General features: G+C 38.9%; 1 protein-coding gene across 3 annotated transcripts in view; it reads right to left on the bottom strand.

The window, feature by feature from the left end:
- Window positions 1–20,681, bottom strand: part of HECW2 (HECT, C2 and WW domain containing E3 ubiquitin protein ligase 2) — a 415,256-nt gene that overhangs the window by 146,217 nt on the left and 248,358 nt on the right. For all 3 annotated transcript variants that reach the window (XM_036857486.1, XM_036857485.1, XM_036857484.1), the window contains exons 4-6: window positions 12,007–12,101; window positions 6,870–6,945; window positions 2,593–2,762 (exon numbers count right to left, since the gene is read on the bottom strand). In XM_036857486.1, coding sequence (XP_036713381.1) covers window positions 2,593–2,762; window positions 6,870–6,945; window positions 12,007–12,101 — 341 coding nt within the window. The remainder of the gene's footprint in view (window positions 1–2,592; window positions 2,763–6,869; window positions 6,946–12,006; window positions 12,102–20,681) is intronic.

The following is a 20,681-nucleotide window of genomic DNA, read 5'->3' on the forward strand; positions in this document are numbered from 1 at the left end:
AAACAGAAACATAGATCAATGGAACAAGATAGAAAGCCCAGAGATACACCCATGCACCTATGGTCAACTAATCTATGACAAAGGAGGCAAGGATATACAATGGAGAAAAGACAGTCTCTTCAATAAGTGGCGCTGGGAAAACTGGACAGCTACATGTAAAAGAATGAAATTAGTACACTCCCTAACACCATACACAAAAATAAACTCAAAATGGATTAGAGACCTAAATGTAAGACCGGACACTTTAAAACTCTTAGAGGAAAACATAGGAAGAACACTCTTTGACATAAATCACAGCAAGATCTTTTTTGATCCACCTCCTAGAGTAACGGAAATAAAAACAAAAATAAACGAATGGGACCTAATGAAACTTAAAAGCTTTTGCAAAGCAAAGGAAACCATAAACAAGACGAAAAGACAACCCTCAGAATGGGAGAAAATATTTGCAAACGAATCAACAGACAAAGGATTAATCTCCAAAATATATAAACAGCTCATTCAGCTCAATATTAAAGAAACAAACAACCCAATCCAAAAATGGGCAGAAGACCTTAATAGACGTTTCTCCAAAGAAGACATACAGATGGCCAAGAAGCACATGAAAAGATGCTCAACATCACTAATTATCAGAGAAATGCAAATCAAAAGTACAATGAGGTATCACCTCACACCAGTTAGAATGGGCATCATCAGAAAATCTACAAACAACAAATGCTGGAGAGGGTGTGGAGAAAAGGGAACCCTCTTGCACTGTTGGTGGGCATGTAAATTGATACAGCCACTATGGAGAACAGTATGGAGGTTCCTTAAAAAACTAAAAATAGAATTACCATATGACCCAGCAATCCCACTACTGGGCATATACCCAGAGAAAACCGTAATTCAAAAAGACACATGCACCCCAATGTTCATTGCAGCACTATTTACAATAGCCAGGTCATGGAAGCGACCTAAATGCCCATCGACAGACGAATGGATAAAGAAGTTGTGGTACATATATACAATGGAATATTACTCAGCCATAAAAAGGAACGAAATTGAGTCATTTGTTGAGACGTGGATGGATCTAAAGACTGTCATATAGAGTGAAGTAAGTCAGAAAGAGAAAACCAAATATTGTATATTAACGCATGTATGTGGAACCTAGAAAAATGGTACAGATGAACCGGTTTACAGGGCAGACGTTGAGACACAGATGTAGAGAACAAACGTATGGACACCAAGGGGGGAAAGCCGCGGGGGGTGGGGATGGTGGTGTGCTGAATTGGGCAATTGAGATTGACATGTATACACTGATGTGTATAAAATTGATGACTAATAAGAACCTGCTGTATAAAAAAATAAATAAAATTAAATTAAAAAATTAAAAAAAAGAATGTTAGGGAAATAAAGTTATTGCTAGTATCATTACTATATCCACTATGTGCCTTCTAAGTGCTCATCTTGAGATAACGTTTTATGTCTTCTAGGCTTCTAATGTGTTAAATTAAGTGGTATGCCTTTAAGAGTTATTCACTATTTGGGGATAGTAAGTAGTTTTTCAAACCAGGAATAAGAAAACATGTAGTATTTATCCATTTAAATAACCATAAAAACTGCCCAGGAGAAACATCCTGTTGCACTGGCAAGTCTCAAATAGCCACATCTTTTCTCCAATTGGTTTTAGATCCCCTGAAGTATCTCCCTCTCCAATGAAATACTTGTTCAACATTGTTAGAACATATTATTGTCATTAAACATTTAGGGAGTGATTTAATTAATTGTGCAACTCCCATGCCAATACAGGTTTGTCTAGAAGCACTCATTAATGCTAGTATATGAAATGTGTCTTGGTTCCCTGAGAAATGGCGGGAGAACTCACACTTTGCTCCCTAGAAAAGAAGCAATGTCTCTGTTCATTCTTTGACTTTAAATAGTTCCAGTGGGAAAACCCTGGGCTTGATTTCACTGATATGATGCACTATGATGACTGGTAACATATTGTAACTGTGAGAGAGTCTGAAATACCATCAACACAATCTGCCTTGCCTCAGGATGACGACTCCTTGAATGGCTCATGTAAGTAACTAAAATCTGTAATGGAGATCCAAAAACCATTTGCCAGACAGTAAGGAGAGAAATTCCTTTAATCTGTACTGAGTATATGCTAGAACAAAATATCAAAATTTTAAATAAAAATGGGATCAGTATTATTGACTTTTCCTTCTGCCTCAGGCTCCCATATGGCTTGGCAAGGCACTGTTACTGATGCTGCCCTTACAGAATTTTGATATTTTGTTCATCATGAATTTTTGCCTTGATTTTGATTTTTTTTTAAATATTGCATTGAAATATTAATTTTGATCATCGAGTCTTTTGGACCCTATAAATCATGCACCTGAAGGAAGTGCCTCACTTGATTTACCCTAGACCCAGCCCTGGTTAGAAGGGAATATCTCATTTTCATTGTACCTTTTTCTAACAGAACCTCTAGACAACTCAACCATCTTGCCCACACCCATAAGCAGCTCAATGATACAGAGTCCAGTGGAAAGAGATGGAGTTGGCCAACTTCCTAACTGTCAAGTAGAAGGCCACTTACGATCATCTTACCTCTCGGTGCCAAATTGGATTTGTGGTGTTACTGATGATAGTAGACCTCCTCTCCTGCCCATGGTGGGCACAGGTGGGGAAACTGCTCTTCTTCCCTGGCTGAATCGACATCTTAAGATAAGGGTCAGGATTGAAGAACATCCCTTTCTTTAGCCCAACTGCCCGAAGATCTTTAAAGAAAGAAAGAGAGGAGGAAGCAGGGAGGGAAAGAGAGAGGGAGAAGAGAGGGACAGAAGGGGAAAAGATTCATATATCTTGATAAGAACAAGCAGCTCAACGACAATTTGTTCTTCAATAATCACACAGGAAGCTCTAAACAGAAACTATTTGGTAAAACAAAAAAGTTATTCACACTATGATTGCTTAGGTAAGTGAGGACAAGTGGATTATGACTAGTTCCAGCAGAAGGTCTCCTAACAGGCTGCAGAATGAAGCCAAACTTTTACTACCACCTTATACACCTAAAATGACTTTTCCTGGGAAATGTTTTGATCCTAACATGTGCACCTTCACCACCTTTTTCTATGTGGCTTGGCAGCTAGCATTTCACACAATGTCTTGAGAGAAACCCTTAGTAAATAGTGTATTAAAAAAGAAAACCAATATGTTCCTTCATGAGAGAAAAGTGAATCTTCTATACACACATATGAGATGCACTGACTTAAGTTTAACTGGGAATGAAACTTAAGAGCACACATTCAGTTGTGCCATATTTCAAACGTCATACATATTCTACAAATGAAATGAAAGTTAGGGGAAATAAAAGGAGACCAGAAATATTTCTAAAATTTGAATGCTATCTGCTACATTAAATAATTGTAAGGTTATTTTTTCAATAGGCTGTTAAGTAAATTAAATATTTGATGAATGTCCCATAACTCATCTTAGAGTCACCACTTGTTATTTCATACTATGCGAGCTGCTAAAAGTTCTGGCTAAAGTCTGGTTAGTGAAGAGACTAAAACTTTTAAAAATGGTCAAGCTGAGGGATACAAAAATGTCAGGAAATAAAGCTGGCTTCACTGGATCTGCAATGCCTTTCTGAGAATATCAGTTTGAATAAGGTTGCCCTGAGAGCTAAGTGATCTTGAAAGCTTCCGGGAGAATAGACAGCTTCTAGGTAACTTTATGCAGTTATAATCAGTGTAGGGAAGTCCTGACCACTGGTTCAGAAAAAAATTCTGTGGACGGCCTCTGAATCCTCAAAGACCTTTGGATTACCCAAATCAGCTGGGGAAGAGACCCTATAGAGTAACCCCACATTTTAGGAGGTCACCAGGGTCATCCTACTCAAGCCCATTTCTGAAACACAAAGTCTTTCTTAGAAGGACAGAATTGGCCTGGGGTTGCCCATAGAACCATACTCCCTGGTGGAGGTTCACCAATGACCAGCAAGAACTTGTGGCCTAGATAACATGTGATGAAAACAGACCAGGACTGTCTAATGACTCATAACTGGCAGTAGCGGGAGACAGTCTAATATGTCAGAAAAGATTTAAAAATTCAAACAAGAGGACCTTATGTTAAGAACACTGCATCAAATATAGTAAGATCTTTGATCTAAAAGCCAGTGGCAGAAGGGAAAGATGAGTAAAGAACTAGACAAGTACTTCAGAGAAGCTGCTGTAATCTCATTAGCTTCATAGTTCCCATCCCTGGCACTTCCTAAACTATGGAGTCATTATTAATACAGCATTTGCATTTTACTGTCAATTTAATAATGCTGCATGTTTTCACTTGGCTTTATTTAGCATAAAATAGCTTTGAGAGAAAATGCAATTTACATATTTATTTTCTTACCTTTCTTGATTGTGCTCGCCTCAGACTCAGACAAGAGAATGACATTCTTTAGATATTAAATCTACTTCTCAAGAAGGGATTTCTTTGCAGTAAACAAGGAGTAACATGTACAGAAATGGCTGCCATGACGTCTGACAGAGCTAAATTATTCATGCAAAACATTCCTTTGAAGAAAAAGCATCCACCAGAAGATTAAGCCACAGCGATGAAAGATGTCACTATTAACCCTTTTCCACAAGGGACATCGTACAAATAAACACAATATACTACCAATTATTTGTACTCTGATTATTCAGTTCACTTTATCCATCTCTTGCCTCTCTCTTCTATCTTTTATATATTTTATTGCTCATAAATATCCATATCACCTAATAGACTAAAGAAGGACTCAAAGTCACAAAGTTATGACAGGTTACATATCCTTCTTACTTGGAGAAAAGGTTTAAGATAGTCATCAAAAAACAGTTTTTTGTTTTAGCTGTAGAGTTCAATTATTTGTGTCCCTACTTATCCATAGATAATCAAGAGCAGAACATTTGCAGACAGACATTCTACAGTGCTTAAATGCACTCCATAAATATTATCATCCACTGTCAATATGCTACAACCAGATGAATTTTTTAGAATTACCGTTATAAAATTGCTTTCATCTTCTATAATTTTTAGCCATTTCTATACATCATCTGCAAATAGCTGATCACATAGTAAGAAATAAAACAGATTTTAGGTAGCGAGCCTCCATGTGTATTGAGGTGGATGTTGGAAAAAGCTGTATAAAAAAAAGCATTTGGCTGTGCCCCAAAGCTTATTTCCTACGTTTTAGGAAAATGTCCTGGGATTTTCAACTTCTACGTGGTCATTCTCCCATGGTGGGTTAATTAACAGCCCCTCTGGAGTCAAAATCAATATGTGTGTGTCATATTTAGAGTGATATTGATCATTTGAAAGCTTAGGGCAATGCTTCTAAACTAAGAAGACCGTGGTATGGTCAAACTAAGTTTTCTGAGCCATGGAGGTTGGCCAATTGTTCCATATCTATAAACGAATAAATCTATAAATGATTTCTCTTCCTGCAACCACCCCAGAACTGTGAAGGTCTAAAGCACAAGTAGCCAACTGAAGTGTTTTCAGAAGAGAGACAGATAAGGGGGGTGGGGAGTAGTATCACAGGCAGTGGTAGTAAGTGCTTTTCTAAAAATCTAGATATTTTTAAAACCCTGAGGGTTCCAACCAAAATATATTTATTGGCCAAATTTGAACCAGTTTACAGCCTCTGAGATTTGCCAGAGAACCAAAGCAAAATGGTTTTCATGGTAAGTAACCTGTATGGCGGGGGAAGGGGAGGAGAAGGAACATGCTAGAACAGACACAGATAGGCTGTGGGCCAGCAATGAACTAATGTGCACACTTCCATTATACGTGATATTCATGCATCATGGACTTGTGTTTTCAAGATCAGCCTTCTAACTCTCACTCTTGAAAATTTCTATTTTAATTTTCTATTTTCATTCGTAACATTTTTTTTGCAGCCAAGAAAAAGTGAATCTAATTTAAATTTCAGAAGCACTACAACAATGGAAAAATGAAAACAAAACATCTTACAGTGATAGACATCTGTTAGACTTGATTTTACATGTATTGTAGTATGGTCGTCTGTTTTAAAAGTCCATTTCAAATACTGATTTTCTTAGAGTATTCTTGACTTTATGACTGCCGATTAATTTTTTTAAATCAGTGGCTTTGAAACTTTTTTTGACAGTGATCTATGTATGAAATACATTTATCTTGAAACCCATTATACACATACATAGGTGTGTATATTTTTGTGTGTGAAATTTTCAGTTTGTATAAACTGGTGTTCTATGAAAAACATTTCCCTTTGGTGGTTAAACTCTGACTTTTTTCTATTCTTTTTTTAATTGCTAGTTTCAACTAAATTAATCTTATAAATCACCAATGAGTTCCAACTCACAACCTGAAAAGCAGTGCTTCCAGTTGTATGATAAATATACAAAAAATCAGAATATTTTACTAACCAGAAAATAAACAACAAAAAATTGTCTCATCCACTTTTCAATTCTTTATATGTATTCCTTCACAGAAATAGGAGTATCCCTTGGCTTTTTTTCACTAGTCTCCAAATTTTTCCTTTCTCTAGATGAGGCAAGCACAAATTGTTTTCAGTAATCTAAGCTCTACAGTGGGTTTAGCACATGTTACATTACAGTTTTTTTTAAGTAAGTATACACAGTTATGGTCTTTTCATCACAAGACAACTTGCTAGAAGCTTTCTGAGTTTATATTAATAATCTAATTTTTCATGGTAAGAGATATACTTGAATTTCCAGAAGTATTACCAAAAAAAAAAAAAAAAACTTGCTCACATATCATATATGAGAGTGTAGACAGAAGTGACTATTCATGCCTTTGAAATTACACACTTTTCACCTGGACATCATGTTTAAAGACATCCTTACCAGACAACGTAAAGCTAACAAGTTTTCGAGAATGCTGACTTCCTGAAGCACCTCCTTCCATGCCTTCTGCCCCCATCTGCAGAGAAGAAACACATATGTGAAGTTTCACAGGAATATGGTACCTCTCAAATTTCTTAGGGAAACACATATATTTGCAAATATGATTTTTGTATCAATGTATTGCATATGCCTTTTCATATGCTACAAATCTTGGAAGTGAGACATAAATGCAGATTCTCAGAGACTAGAGAAAGGGTCATACCTAAATTTAATCTTTACCCAAAATGTAACCAATATGAGCTTCCAAGTTCCCTGGGATATGAATCAACCTACTTTATGTCCTTTTATTTCTTTGGTAAGAATATTGGGGCTTCCCTGGTGGCACACTGGTTAAGAATCCGCCTGCCAATGCAGGGTACATGGGTTTGAGCCCTGGTCCGGGAAGATCCCACATGCCGCGAAGCAACTAAGCCCATGCGCCACAACTAAGCCTGCGAGCCACAACTACTGAAGCCCGCGTGCCTACAGCCTATGCTCCACAACAAGAGAAGCCACCACAATGAGAAGCCTGCGCACCGCAACGAAGAGTAGCCCCCACTCGCCGCAACTAGAGACTGCCCGCGCACAGCAGTGAAGGCCCAACGCAGCCAAAAATAAAATAAATAAATATTTTTTAAAAAGAATATAGTTGACATGTAGTAAGCATACTTATATTGCTATTAGGGTATTAAAACATTCCCTTAACTTAAAAATCAAACATCAAATTCCTTCAGATTTACTAGGAAAACCTAGAATAAACTAAACAGGTGATTTACATCAGACTCATCCATATATATGTAGAATTATCGTCTCTTGTTAAATATTTCTGAGTGACCATGTGGATGTCCCACTGCCCTTGTAGACTCCTATTTTATTGTGCTACTGGTACATGGCACATGCTATTATAATTAGCAATAATAAGAATTTGCAATCCTATTGTACTGATTATTGTATTGTAAAGCTTTTTCTAAAAGCTTCTGAGTAAATTATATCTTACTTGAACCGAGTCATTTACAGACCATAGCAGATTAAGTCTCTCAATTTATGTACAATTAGTGCTCAATTTATGGTACACTAGGAAAAAAGGGTTTTGTGGTCCTCTAAAAAAGAAGTCCAGAACACTGTAAGAGACAGATTTGAAGGCAGAATGTATTTTGAATAGTCAAGAAATAGAAACCACATTTTAATTCCAAAGTTTATATTACACCCTTCCATCTTATCTTTGTGGCACTCCCCACCTCCCTTAAAAATCATACACCACCAAGAGACAAAACTTTCACTAATCCGAGTCAAGTTGAGGAGCTTCAAAATAAATTCCATTCAAATTTTGAAATACAAATGCCCATTTCCGGGCTTCCCTGGTGGCACAGTGGTTAAGAATCCACCTGCCAATGCAGGGGACACGGGTTCGAGCCCTGGTCTGGGAAGATACCACCTGCTGCGGAGCAACTAAGTCTGTGCGCCACAACTACTGAGCCTGCACTCTAGAGCCCGTGTGCCACAACTGCTGAGCCCACGTGCCACAACTACTGAAGCCTGTGCGCCTAGAGCCCATGCTCCACAACAAGAGAAGCCACCGCAATGAGAAGCCTGCGCACCACAACAAAGAGTAGCCCCGGCTCGCTGTAACTAGAAGAAAGCCTGTGAGCAGCAACGAAGACCCAACGCAGCCAAAAATAAATAAATAAAATAAAATAAATAAAACGTGAAAAAAAATTTTCCATTTCCTTCTCTACTTCTTGTACCTTAGTCAAAACTATTTTGTGTGACATTTAACTGCTTCCTGATTGTTTCACATATCATTTGCAATATGCCTAGGGTACCATCCAGGCATGTCTACTTTGTTCTATCCAGATGCAAATTGTCCTGCAAGAAGTAACTGAGAAACTCCACAGGGAAGGAAAGAGCAACCATCCTAATCATATAGTCTCCTTTCTCACATATCCTTTTGCAATGAATCAAGAATAAAAAAAAGTTATGTCTTCTCTGTCATGCATACTTTGACGTCATTGCCATTCATCAGAGTACACAGTGATATGTGTCACTTGGAACAGGAAATCCTTCGCTTCAGGGACAGATAAAGGCGACCATCACTCACTACCACGTATTGTTTCAATACGGGTTGACAGTATTACTTCTGAGCTTTCCTGGCTTAAATCTATGACGGGAGCTTATTTAAAAACCTCTCTCTAAACACTGAGTACAGATGTGTTTATTATCACTGATGTTCCTATATCTGGTGGTCAGGTTGGTCTTTCCTGGCTTTATGGTCATGAATGATATAAAGCTGAATTCTCTGAATATTAGTTCACATGAGCATTTTACCACGCTGTTGTAAAGGACACTGTTTATCTGTGAATTATGTGAGAATTGTTTCATATTAGCCTTTTGCCAGACAGTGAATTACATTTTTAAAAGGAGAATTCGAGGGCATTTTCTTTCGTTTCTATAATTTCTTAGAACATTATAAGTAGGCTTTGAATGATGACAGACTATGAATCTTAGCAAAGTCTCACTGTTCTCACTTGGCATGAAGAGACATCATGTTTTCGGAGGGGGCACATCTCCGGGCAGTGTGGTCCATTTGAGGAGAGGCCACGGTTTGTGAGATGCCTGGCACAGGAAGGGCAGCTGTTGCTGAGTGTTTGTCCCAGATGCAGTCTGTACTACCTCTCTGTTTGCCACTTTATAGTCCAGGGGTGTGTGTGTGGTGAAAGCAGGATGAGGCAGAGACAGCGATGCTATCTGGCCAGTTGGGTGCTGTCTCTGCTCTATTTAACCTAGGGATGATGAGTCAGAGGGGTACAGCACAATATAATAAACCATATGCACTTGGTGAGAGCCAACCAACCCAGTGTCATCAAGCATTAAAGTGTGGTTGCTACTGCCCAACTATTCTTTGCATCATGGAATGATCCTACTAAATGAGCTTTGTGAATATCGATGTTGTCAGTCAGTACCATATCTACACACAGGTCATATTCCTAGGTGAACATCATGCTGTCATAGAAACACAGTGCACAGCCCACAGTGAAATGCCCATTGGCACAGCCTCTCAATAGCAGATATAGACCCAACTGTCTCAAGCTTGGTCAGAAATCTACTGACCACCAATTCCATTAGTCAGCCTTTGAACCAAAATATTCTATTATGATTGCCAGTGCTGCATCTACGAAGCTTTTAAGGTGCTCTAAAACCTGTCTGAAGCAAATTAATTATCTCCAACTATCCACAGGCTTTGACAGAATAATCTCAATGCAAAATCAATGGAACAAGATCAATGCTCACCAGGCTGTAAGCTCCCGGCCGTCAGTGATATCCGATCATGGAAACTGCTCAAATCCAAGAAAATCTGACTCCAGAAAGTCATGTTTGGAAGCTATTATCTAATTTCACACATAGTTAATTTTTCAAACGTTTTATTATAAACAGCCCCACTTTTCTAGTTTTATAATTTTTCTTTTTAGAATATTAATTATAGTGTGTTCCAGGGCTTACTGTGACATGGCAGGCTTTGTAGTCAACAATTGTTATTCTCCTTGTGAACCTTCGAAGTCTTATATAGTAAATATGGGCTTTTTAAAAATATTCTATACTTTGTTCACTATAATAGGAACTCAAATATAATTCAAATGGGAACAGAGTACTTAGATATCGAAAATTTTGCACATACTGTTCCCTTTACCTAAAATGCTCTTCCCTCCTCCTCTTCACCTAAGTAACTTCTACTCATCCTTCAGATTGTCCTGAAAACACGCCTTCTTCAGGGAAGCTTTCCAAGACCTTCCTGAGCAGGATGAATCCTGCTAGTATATGCTCTCATAGCCCCATTTCACTGCCCCTCATAGTAATTATCACTCAAATAAATACAATTCAGTTTAATTGATGTCTCTCTCCCCCACCAGACCAGTGAGAGCAAGGGCTGTGTTTTTGCTTGTCATTTCATTCCCAGTGGTGGGTATAATGTCTGGCACTTAGTAGGCACCCAGTGAATATTTGTTTGAATGAATAAATGAAAGGAGAAGACTGTTTGATATCGTATTGGTGGGCCAGACAATTTCAAAATGCCACCTGCAGAGATTACATTCTGAATTTCAGGGAGTCAACCTGTTCACTTGCTTATTTCCAAAAATGCATGCATCTATAAATGTGTACCCACACACACAATATTACGAAGATTCTGTATTACGAGAGTCAATAATTTTCTTCTATACTTTCACGACCTGATTGTTATTAATGACTTATAAACACTGCAATGATTTATATATCTTGGACTCCAAGAATCATCTGAGTTCAACCACCCATGTACAATGGAGTGCATCCTGTGAAGCTGTTAGATTCTAAAGTTAGTTGGTGAAGTGAAAAATCATGAAATAGTGAAAAGTAATTCTTAAGAAAGTACCATGTTGGAAATGGACATACTTTCCTTCAAAAGTCCAGCACAATCAGTTTCCTCCGAAGCTAAGTTAGACATCTCTTTCTTTAATTGAGGACCTGGTGAAAAGGTTGGCTTCTGTTGAGTGGCCACGTGATACCAAACTTATGTGTGGTACCTTTAAGCACTATAGTTCAATTCAGCATCAAGAGGGATCCCACACTCTGTCCTGCAGGAACGGCGCATTCGTAATCCCCATCTCACACTCTCTTCGGGGTAAAAGTCTGTTAAACTGACTGGCAGGGAGAATCACCCACTACTTAAATTGTTTTTTTTCTCTCTCTTTTACTCACTGAGTTCATGTAAATTAAATTCACATAAGAGGCAAAACGCCACCATTTCCTACCAACTGGCCACCCTGACAAAGTTTAAAAAGAACCTTCCATGATGGATGGGCACTCACCAATTTCCTTCAGGAATAGGTTCCCTGGAGAGTTGACTATATACAGAATCATTATAACTCAAGCCATATTTTCCCACTGGTTTACATTATGGATTTAGTTAAGCCATCCTGTAAGTTATTTCCTTTCCCAAAACGGCGCCCACACTGCTATGTGTTTCCTTTGCATTGTTTCCCATAACCCTGCCAGAGCTGCACGGGCAAAAATAGAAACCAAGGCCTCCGGGACTGAGGCTCAAGGAAGCAGCCTGAGGGGCACTCACCATCACAGCGGGGTTCTTCACCGTGATGCAGGGGGTCGTAGCTCGCAGGGCTCCACTAATGCCGTGGTAGTATTTGAAACAGATTTTTATCTCCGCTGTAAATTGATTGGAGAAAAACAGTAATTTAAACACTGAAACAAGTCCCTTAGGCATCACCTGAGGAAATCCACCTCTGCCACCTCTCAGAAAATCCCACTCAGGACTCTTTGAGCGATCCCTTCTTTTCCAGTCAGAGGCAACAGATTATACCAATTCCTGTTTGATTTTATAGGCTTCTCTGAAAATTTCTAAGAACACCCCAAATATATTAGAAAAACAGTGCACAAAAACAACACGCCAAAATATAAGTAGTGTAGAGATAAGAATAAGACTAGCCACCACCCACTGAGGAGCTGCTGATGGACCACAGGGCTGTGTCTCTGCCCCCATTGTTACTGACCCCTCATATCTACCTCGGGAGGCAGAAACTCTTGTCCCCACAGAACAGCTGAAGTATCGAGGTTTGCCGAAGGTCAAACAAGCAAGAAACGACAGAGTCAGGACTCAACCCCCATCAAATGGGGCTTTGCCCCATTCCAAAGCCTTCACTCCTATCCTCTACAATATAGACAGACTGCAGCTGTCAATGGGAATAAAAAAAGAGCAGACTAACAGAGTATAAAAGAATGCTGTAGGAGACTCTGTGGTGAGAGGGTCTGGGGACCTGTATTATTTTAATTTCCCAAGTGACTTAAATGTAGCCACTAGTAGGGATCATATTTTGGAACCACCAGTAAATATATATCTACATCTCCACAGGTGTGTACGGGTGTATGTATATATATTGGATATAACTATAGGTGCGTGTGTATGTATATATATCTATACACTATATAATTTGAACTTGATAAAAAGCAATACAAATGTCAATTCTTGTTTTTGGAAAGTAACTACAATTACCATGAAGCCAACAAGTGTCAAAGATAAAACCCAGAGTCACTGAAATTTCTCTGTATACAGAGCATCTGAGTCACTGAAGTTTCACTGTGAGATGTCTTTTTTCCCAAGGTGTCATTTAATATAGGCAATGACGCTGATGGGCAGGCTGCAGAGGAGAGTCCTAGCCTATAGGAGTGGAGTTACCCTCTCAACTGAGTCACCTGGATTATTAAAGTGGGACCACTCGATGTGATTCCCCAAGGAAACTAATCTTGCACTGACTTTCCTGACAGCACCAAATGGTCTCCTACAGAGTAACTGGTTTGCTTATTTTAAGAAAAAGATACAATGATTAAAGAGAAATCCTACTTTAGGAACTTATATAGGAATATTTAGGAATATTACATATAAAAACATAATATTATTTCCCATCAATGAAAAAATACTAAATCTCAAAAAAAAGATCTACCATGGGTAAAATATCGAGTCTTTCCATTACGTACGTTAATCACGATGCAGTGATTCACAACATAGTTGGCCTCATGAAGTGAAAGATTTTTACCACGCCCAGCACTATGCTAGACAGCGCAAGGGAATCAGAGAGAGGTTTCTGGTCTAGCAGGTGTTTTACAGTACAGCTGTTAAGATGACAAAATCCAGAAGAGAAGCACTGAAGAGGCAGAGTGCCAGGTAGAAACGTGGAGATCGTGGAAAATATTCCACGTGAGGGCACAGTGGAGTCAGAAAGGTCTCATGGAACAAACAGAACTCAAACGTTCAGCTGAGAAAAACGGGGTTGGAGAGAGTTAGGAGTGAGTAGTGGCAAAAACAGGGAAGCAGGAATGAGCATGCTGGCTTGAGGACCAGCAAGACGACCTTGGCAGCAATTCTAGCTTTACTATGAATCCCCTGGAGCCCGACATAAGTGACTTGAGTGAGCACTAACACAGGTTTTTGGTGATTATGGAAATGTAATAACTATAGATCTGAGTAAACCACTGTCCCACTTGCTTTCCTTCAAGACCAATAGCATGTATTCTGCAAGGACAAAGCTAAGTAACATGCACAAGGCCTGTCAAAGCAGAACAAGCTCAGTGACAGGTGGGAGGACTGAATTCTGCGGGCATGAGCTCATTAGTATCACGTTCTACATGCCGGGAACCAGCAGTCTGTGAATCTGCCTGCAGCAGTGCCTCACAGACCCAGCCAATGGCCAGTCAGTGAGCAGCTTGTTTTTCAATAAAGAGAAGTGCATTTTTACAAGACATCTTCCCCGAACTCCCTCTCAAGTTAGGATGCCACCTCCTCTTTTCTAATGTTTTAATAGTCAGCGAGGTAAAAGACTAGGAAACAAACAGACCCCAAAAAGTGTCTGCTTATTTTTATCTGTAGATGCTGCTAGCCAGACCAGCTTTGCTAGCTGACCCGTTCTGACTGTTACTTTACTTCTTGCTAAAACAAAAATCTCCAACCCCCGTGATAAATTAGAATCCCTGAAACTATAAGATAAACTCATTCTCATTGTGGACAGCAGATTTTGTGGACATGATCACCAAAAACCGCAGAGCTGGGGCTTCCCTGGTGGCACAGTGGTTGAGAATCTGCCTGCTAATGCAGGGGACACGGGTTCGAGCCCTGGTCGAGCCCACATGCCGCGGAGCGACTAGGCCCGTGAGCCACAACTACTGAGCCTGTGTGTCTGGAGCCTGTGCTCCGCAACAAGAGAGGCCGCAATAGTGAGAGGTCCGCGCACCGCGATGAAGAGTGGCCCCCACTCGCCGCAACTAGAGAAAGACCTCGCACAGAAACGAAGACCCAACACAGCCAAAAATAAATAAATTAATTAATTAATAAATTAATTAATTTTAAGAAAACAAAACAAAAAAAGCCCGCAGAGCTGACAGTTTCACAATGCTTTAAGATTCAGTGTAAAGCCAAGGGGACTTACACAGATCACCAGTTACAAAACCAAATGCATAGGCTGGTCCTGGTCACCAGAGAGAAAAACCCAGTACCAGACAGAACTAGTTGCTTGCACCTCGACTGCTCAGGAGGACACCAGTGGAGACTTCTGCCCCTAAAATAGAGGAATGTTTCATGCTGAGTGGGAGGTTTCATCTTCACATATCATTTAGTGTTTTAGAAGGTCACTCAAGATTTTAAAGAATGGTGTAACTAAGCAACATCCCCTCTGAGGAAGAGAGAGAAGAGAGAGCAGAATTTTGATTAATGTCCCTGAACATTTTAGTTATGAGAAGAGGTAACTGGGAAGACTACTCAAAAGGGCGGAAAAGAGAAGTTGGTATTCATGCTTCTATTTTAGCTACAATTTTAAACTCTAACTGTAAGAGGAGACCAGAAAGCTATTGCTGAGAAACAGATACGAGAACAGGTGAAAGCAAATGTGGGCATGATGATGGAGCATCAGATAAGGGAGGAGGCACTGGCCATAGGGCCAGCCCTGCTCACAGGCAGGAAAGATGAAGGATACGGACTAAGGAGCATTCTACCTGACAACGGTTTCTCCACAGCCTGATGTGGCAGCTAATTAGGCCTCAAATTATGGAGGGGGAATACATATAACTATTCCTTTGGATTATAAAAAAAGAAGAGCATTTTCTCCAAAGCAACCGCTTATAAAAACATGTTGCCTTACTGGGAATATACCCAGACAAAACTATAATTCAAAAAGATACATGCACCCCTATGTTCACAGCAGCACTGTTCACAATAGCCAAAACATGGAAACAACCTAAATGTCCATCGACAGGTGAATGGATAAAGAAGATGTGGTACATATATACAATGGAATACTACTCAACTGTAAAAAAGAATGCAATAATGCCATTTGCAGCAACATGGATGCAACTAGAGCTTATCATACTAAGTGAAGCCAGAAAGAGAAAGACAAATACCATACGATATCACTTATATGTGGAATCTAAAATATGGCACAAATGAACCTATCTACAAAACAGAAACGGACTCATAGAGAACAGACTTGTGGTTGCCAAGAGGGAGGGGGGAAGGCAGAGGGATGGGCTGGGAGTTTGGGGTTGGTAGATGCACACTATTACATTTAGAATGGAAAAACAACAAGGTCCTACTGTATAGCACAGGGAACTCTATTCAATATCCTGGGATAAACCATAATGGAAAAGAATATAAAAAAAGAATGTCTATATGTGTATAACTGAGTCACTTTGCTGTAGAGTTGAGATTGGTACAACATTGTAAATCCATTATACCTCAATAAAAAAAATGTTGCCTTAGAGGCAGTGAACCAGGAGAAGGGTGAGGCCTCCCACCTTAACCTAGAAGGACCTACAGTCTGGGCCAGCTCCCGGAAGGAAGAAAGCATTGCCGAGTGGCATCTTCTCTCTCTCAGGTCCCTTCTGAACAGCTGAAGCCAGTCATGAATCACAGAAATATATTTTGGCCCCTTTCAATAATCTTCTGGACACTTTCGTTTATAGAGTTACTAAAAGATTTAGCTGCCTCTATTTAAATGCTGATAAGACATAGAAAGGCTTTTATTTTTAAAATTTTAACTTACCAGCTTCCATTAAACACAAATGAAGAGGTCCCCCAGAGCAAGAGCGTGCCAGCTCCACGTCCACCACAGATGGGGGGGTGACCACTGTCCAAAGACGGCACTTTGTACTTGTTGGGGGTGACCGGGAAGGTAGAAAGAACTTAAACTTGTTCCCAAGTAAAGGGGTTTCTGTAATTGTGTCATTCTGACATTGCATTTTAAAGCAATCATTCTACCATCTGCCTAAAGGAAGAAAATATTTCCGTGTTTGTATATGAATAAAATACTTCTAGAACGATCACATGAAACTGGTAAAACTGATTGCCTTCAGAGAGGGGAAACTGGTGACTGGGGCATGAAGTTGGGGAGATAACTTACTTTCATTTTTGTGTCTTTTTAACATTATACTCTTTTCATCTATTATCTGTTCAAAATTTATTTTGAAAAAGCAATCTCAACTCAGCTACATTAATTCTAGGCACTGGTATAAGATTCCAAGCCCTCTCGGAAAAAGGTTCTACAGGCCACTCCCTGCAAGAAATCGTTTTGTTTCAAAGACTGGGATCTTTGAAACACCATCCATCACCTTAAATAGCTACAAGATTCACTTAGGTAGTAGTTAATAGCTTGCTCCTATTTAGAAAATCTGGATTTTCCTCAAGTTTTAGAAGTTGACTATTTTGAACCGTAAAGATGGACGGAATGGAAATGTTCTTCTTCCTTTAATCATTTCTGTTTCATTAAAATAGAATAATCTAAAAAAAAATCAAGCTAATAGGAATTTATTCGAAAACATGATTTTAACCACTGCCTTTATGCCTTTATTATATTCTTAATATTATGATTCCTACTGATAAGCTCTTTTATTCAGAGGCCACAAGTTGGGAAAGAGTAAACACATTCTAATTCTCATGCTTTTGAGGAAATTTACCCACATTTCTAGGGACGTGCTCACCTGTTTATACAGTACCGCAGGTTGTCTTCTCTTTAACAAGGGCCAATGCAACCTGAAAGGGCCAGGCCCTCCCCTGCTAAAACTCAGAAAAACAATCTTGAAAATCAAAGACAGACAATATCAGTATAATGTGGAAGAACCTAATAGGATTAGAGAAGTAACTGGACCTTGTTTTTCTCATTACTTAGTAATGGCAGCTGGACCAATGTTGGAAAGTAAAGAGAAGTAGAAATAGGCAATAAAACGTAAAGTATGCTGGCAGAGAATGAAAAGCACCAAACCTCCATCTAAGGGGCAAAAAGGCCCTTCTGATGTTGGTGGGAAGGGGCTTATGAATGGAGGTTAGAGCAGGGGCTCTGACAGTACAAATAAGAGGCTGAGGCCACCCCTTTCCCCCCACCCAATAAAAAGTCACCCACAAAGGTTCTGTTTGGGCACGGCACCGTATCTTAGAAAGCACGCTAACCTGAGCGCCAATCAGAGATGAGGCTCTCACTTACACAAGCCACATGCACCTCTGCTATGCAGTTTCCTAATCCTGTCCACTTCCTAGGGCTGAGACAGGTAAGGTATGTGAAAGCACTATATAATTCATACAAATGGCAATGTCCTGTTATTATCATTAATGATCACAAAGCAGTTCAGTAAACAGCAATGAAGCTGACTATTTCTAAGCTTATTCACTGATCCAGGAATCAGTGAGTTCTCAAATACTGCCTGGCACAAAGTTGACACTTAGCTAAATACTTCACGATGGTTGGGGACATAGATGGACAGATGAGTAGAAGAAATGAAGGAAGGACAAAAAGCAGGTCTGAATGAATGAATGAATGACCATAGTCTATGAAAGACTATGTAGAATAAAATAGATATCCTAGCATGCCAAGACAATTTCTGAAACCTCTTACATTTCAAAACTCAAGAATACATATTGCCCAGGTGACCCATTCATTTTCTGCAAGCATAAGCTCATTTGAGGAACTGTGACAGTCCTATGACAAGTAAGTGCAGATGAAGCTGATCCTCCTCTCCAATGTCTAGGAAGGTCATTTACTCAGAATTAAACCTGTCTTTGTCCTTCAAATTCATTCCAGTAGGTCCCATAGTAATATAAGTCTGGGCCTCCTGCCTCCTCTGGAGTTTATTCAGATAAACCAAAGCCATCTTTACTTTCAGAAACAGGTTAAATAGTGCTCAAATCCAGGTTTGCCCATGAACTCAGGTCAATTTTCAGAGAATTTACTTTGCTTGGACTTCTGATTAGCTAAAGATAAATTTTCTCTCTGAAGATGAAAGCAAAAATTTTTAAATGTCATAAGTTTTCAAGATCAGAGGCTGAAAACATAGAAGTTTTTAACCCATCCCCCCAATCCCGATTTTTTTGTTTCACACCATCATCTCCAGAGATTCAAGCAAAACTTCATTATGCTGGGAAGTCCCCTTAGGTCTGCTCTAGCCAGACATGGGGTAAAAAAATTGATGTCTAAGAGATCTTAGAGACACAGACTACACTTCTAAGCACTGATATAAACACCACCTGACGTTTTTACAATGAATGGATTTTGAAAGGATAGGGATGTGTGTTGGGGGAGATCCCATTCTGATGAATGAAGATAAACTTATTCTAAAGCCAAATCTTTCTGTAATTCCTATTCACTGTCTTGCACTTTAACTTATACAACTTTTCTCAGTCCTTAAAAATGCATTACTAAATATTTCCAGTTTTACAACCGTGCTACACAATACCCCCAATTTTGTGTGTGAAGAATTAAGGTGGAAATGCTAAATTAGAGGAGAAAAGCAAAAGCATTCCCAATTCCTAGCTTCAATATCAAGCCCATTTCTGTTAAATACTAAGACTGAGATGTAAAGAAAAAATTGTGTCATGCCAGAGATATTTACTATACCCTAATCAGCCAGGACATTATGAATCTCTAATTCATACTTCACGGAGAAAGAAAATCAATCATGTCAAGTGGGATACTCTGTAAATGGGTTTTTTATACATAATGTTACAAATTATAGCAGTGTGTGGTACTGACTTCTTCCCAGGTGTTCACATGAGCCCCATAATGTGAATCTGTGCACTCCATCAACAGGCAACCATTCCTAGCCGTCTTCAGCATTTTAAAGCAAACAGGAAGGTTGTTTTGCCTTTTTCCCTGAAGTTCAGTTGGCAATACTTCTCAGCTAGATCATCCTCTTAAGCCCTGGGATCTTTTCAAAGGAGGAATTACACTGAAAGTAAACCCAGCTATTTCCCATTCCATTTTCACCAGATTCTTTTATCACTTATTTTTCTCATTACTTAGTAATGGCAGCTGGACCAATGTTGGAAAGTAAAGAGAAGTAGAAATAGGCAATAAAAACAAATCACCCATAATCTCACCTCCCAGATACAACCCTTGTTCACATTTTGGCAAATCTCCTTCCAGACTTTTTCCTACATGCTGTATTAGCTGGGATTATGCTGTATGTATCTGCTTCCCGCTTATTGTTATATCATGAGCATTTTCCCTTAAAAACTACATTCCATGTAAGGAGAAAATCTAGCCAGAAATTGAACTATGAAAAAAAAAGACAGTCTTTAGAGGACAGAAGTGGGATTCAAGAAAACTATGAAATGCTGACCTACAAGTAAGGATGGTCAAAGAAATTATCTGGTGTCTTTCATGGCAATTCAAAATAATAGATGTTAATCTTTTAAAATGACTTTTTATATTATAGAAGTTTTACATGCTTCAAAAAAGACATGCTTACATCAGATTTCCATTTAATCAAACTTACTTTATATTTTATGGTTTAATAACTACCATTCTTAAGTACCAGTATCCACACACTCTCTTTCTTATATTAAATCCCTTGCCTATAGAAAATTTAATTCTTACACAGAGCTAAAGCGCTCAGAAGAATTTTAAAGAGCTCATTTTTTTCTACATTAAGGAAAAATAAATTCTGTAAATGTAGAAGTTAACCTGGACCAACTAGTAAATCATTTATATAAATAATACTATATATAAGTACTATACATAAGCATTTGTATTTATAAGTAAGTATCAATATAAATCAGATCAACTGGGTAATGGTTATTTGCAGTCAATTTCTGATTCCTAGTAAATGACCTCTATGGCAGTGTGCCCCACACTATCTCATCTACACTTGGAAAGACCAAGACCCAAATGCAAAACTTATTCTGCTGCTGGGAAAAATAATAGTGAAGTATTCTATGGGCAAATAAAATTCTTAGATTAACTGAAATCTTGAATT

This window comes from Balaenoptera musculus, chromosome 7 (genome assembly GCF_009873245.2).
Source record: "Balaenoptera musculus isolate JJ_BM4_2016_0621 chromosome 7, mBalMus1.pri.v3, whole genome shotgun sequence".
Taxonomy (NCBI): Eukaryota; Metazoa; Chordata; class Mammalia; order Artiodactyla; family Balaenopteridae; genus Balaenoptera; species Balaenoptera musculus.